The sequence below is a fragment of the Dendroctonus ponderosae genome, unplaced genomic scaffold (genome assembly GCF_020466585.1).
Source record: "Dendroctonus ponderosae isolate FM_Combo_2020 unplaced genomic scaffold, Dpon_F_20191213v2 Dpon_F_20191213_727, whole genome shotgun sequence".
NCBI classification, from domain to species: Eukaryota; Metazoa; Arthropoda; class Insecta; order Coleoptera; family Curculionidae; genus Dendroctonus; species Dendroctonus ponderosae.
In genome coordinates this window covers 247-1,713 of record NW_026018943.1, presented here as the reverse complement: position 1 = coordinate 1,713, position 1,467 = coordinate 247, and the positions used below count along the sequence as shown (strand labels likewise).

Below are 1,467 nucleotides of genomic sequence, written 5' to 3'. Positions count from 1 at the left end.
CTTGTTTTAAGTTTTCCATCCGCTTTCTCCATCTCTCTAACATCGTGAACGCATAATATGAGAAGTATCGGGATGGAAGCTTATTACACGCTCGGAATGCGTAAAACTTGGGGTAAAATGTTTTATTATTTAGCGGTGGCTGGTTGATGTGGTTTTGAAGATGCCAGCACACCCCCCTGAATAATTCAGTTAACAAGATGTTTCATGAGGAAAATTAGAAAATTTGAAATTGCCCATAATTTTCGGCGACTTGCTAAGTGTGTGGTTTTTGCAGATTTACACCGACTGGGCCAATCACTACTTGGAAAAATCCAGAAGCAAGAAAAGAGTCAGCTCTTTGGCGACGGACTGCAGCGACGGAGTCATTTTGGCCGAAGTGATTGAATCAGTTAGTAAGTATTTTGCAATTATTTAATACAAATTCCCAGCGAATGTAAACCATCACTAGTGTGGTTTGAGCTGAAACTTTGTTTTTGCCAATTCTACCCAGCGTCGCGAAAATGTGTCGCCTCCAACAAAAATGATTAATGGCCGAGCTCCTAAATCTTGTTTTTAATATAGTTGAACCCAACCAACGGTTACCCAGTCGTTTGATAAATTTAATTATTTATTTGCAACTGTTCCCATTTTTACAACCAGGACCCTGAAATGAAATTTGCTATTCTAAGCCATGCTGTGAGGCAGAACTGTTTATTTTCTTAAATAGTACGTAAAACTTATTCCAAAACCTTCATTATCCTTCAGATGATCCTTCAGCAGGAGTGTTTTAAACTGGTCGAAGATCACGCGAATAAATTCCAGAGGAAGCAAGCAATCAGTCCCAAGAAGCAAGTGGCATAGTTTTGGTACATAAAAGAGGCACCTCCATACGAATCATCTTGAATAGGGGTGTTGCTTACTTTTGTTGGATAGATGGGTTGGGAGGTAATTCCGCAAAGATTATATCCCTTTGCCATTCGAAAATAGCCATTTTCGCCCCATGTGGCGCCCCACGAATTTTTGATTATCCAGTATGGCAAGGTGGCATTTTCTTCGTATCCTACTACCAAACCTCCGTGATTTACCGTACTTGAACAGGCCGAAGGATTGAAAATTCCTTTCGAATAATATTGGAGAAGATCGGCATTTAACGCCACTGCAACAGGCCCTAAAACATTACGATCTGTTAAATATTTTGCCTGCGGTTTTTAGATTTGTTCCGCATATTTTCAAAAATCGAGTGGAGATTTTTTTACGGATAATACAAATATGAATCAGGAAACGCAAACCAGATCAAACTTCTAGTTTTTTCAATGGAACACTCTGTCTATTGCTGGAGATTCGGATTTGATTTCAAAGTCTGAGTAGATTCTATGTAATATAACTTATGCTTTCGTGAAACTCTCCGTTTTCCTTTCCGAGCTAGAAGCAATCAAAAATTGACTTTCTTCTGAAAGCCTGTATACTAATCTCAAACGGAAAAGTTAA

General features: G+C 38.9%; 1 protein-coding gene across 1 annotated transcript; it reads right to left on the bottom strand.

The window, feature by feature from the left end:
- Positions 1-661: 661 nt before the first annotated feature.
- LOC125505259 (ervatamin-C-like) lies at positions 662-1,147 on the bottom strand (the record flags this gene model as incomplete). Its single annotated transcript, XM_048668728.1, is given in 1 exon segment — positions 662-1,147. A coding segment is annotated over 1 exon segment (365 nt), but the record flags the coding sequence as incomplete, so codon positions are not given.
- Between the last annotated feature and the right edge of the window lie 320 nt (positions 1,148-1,467).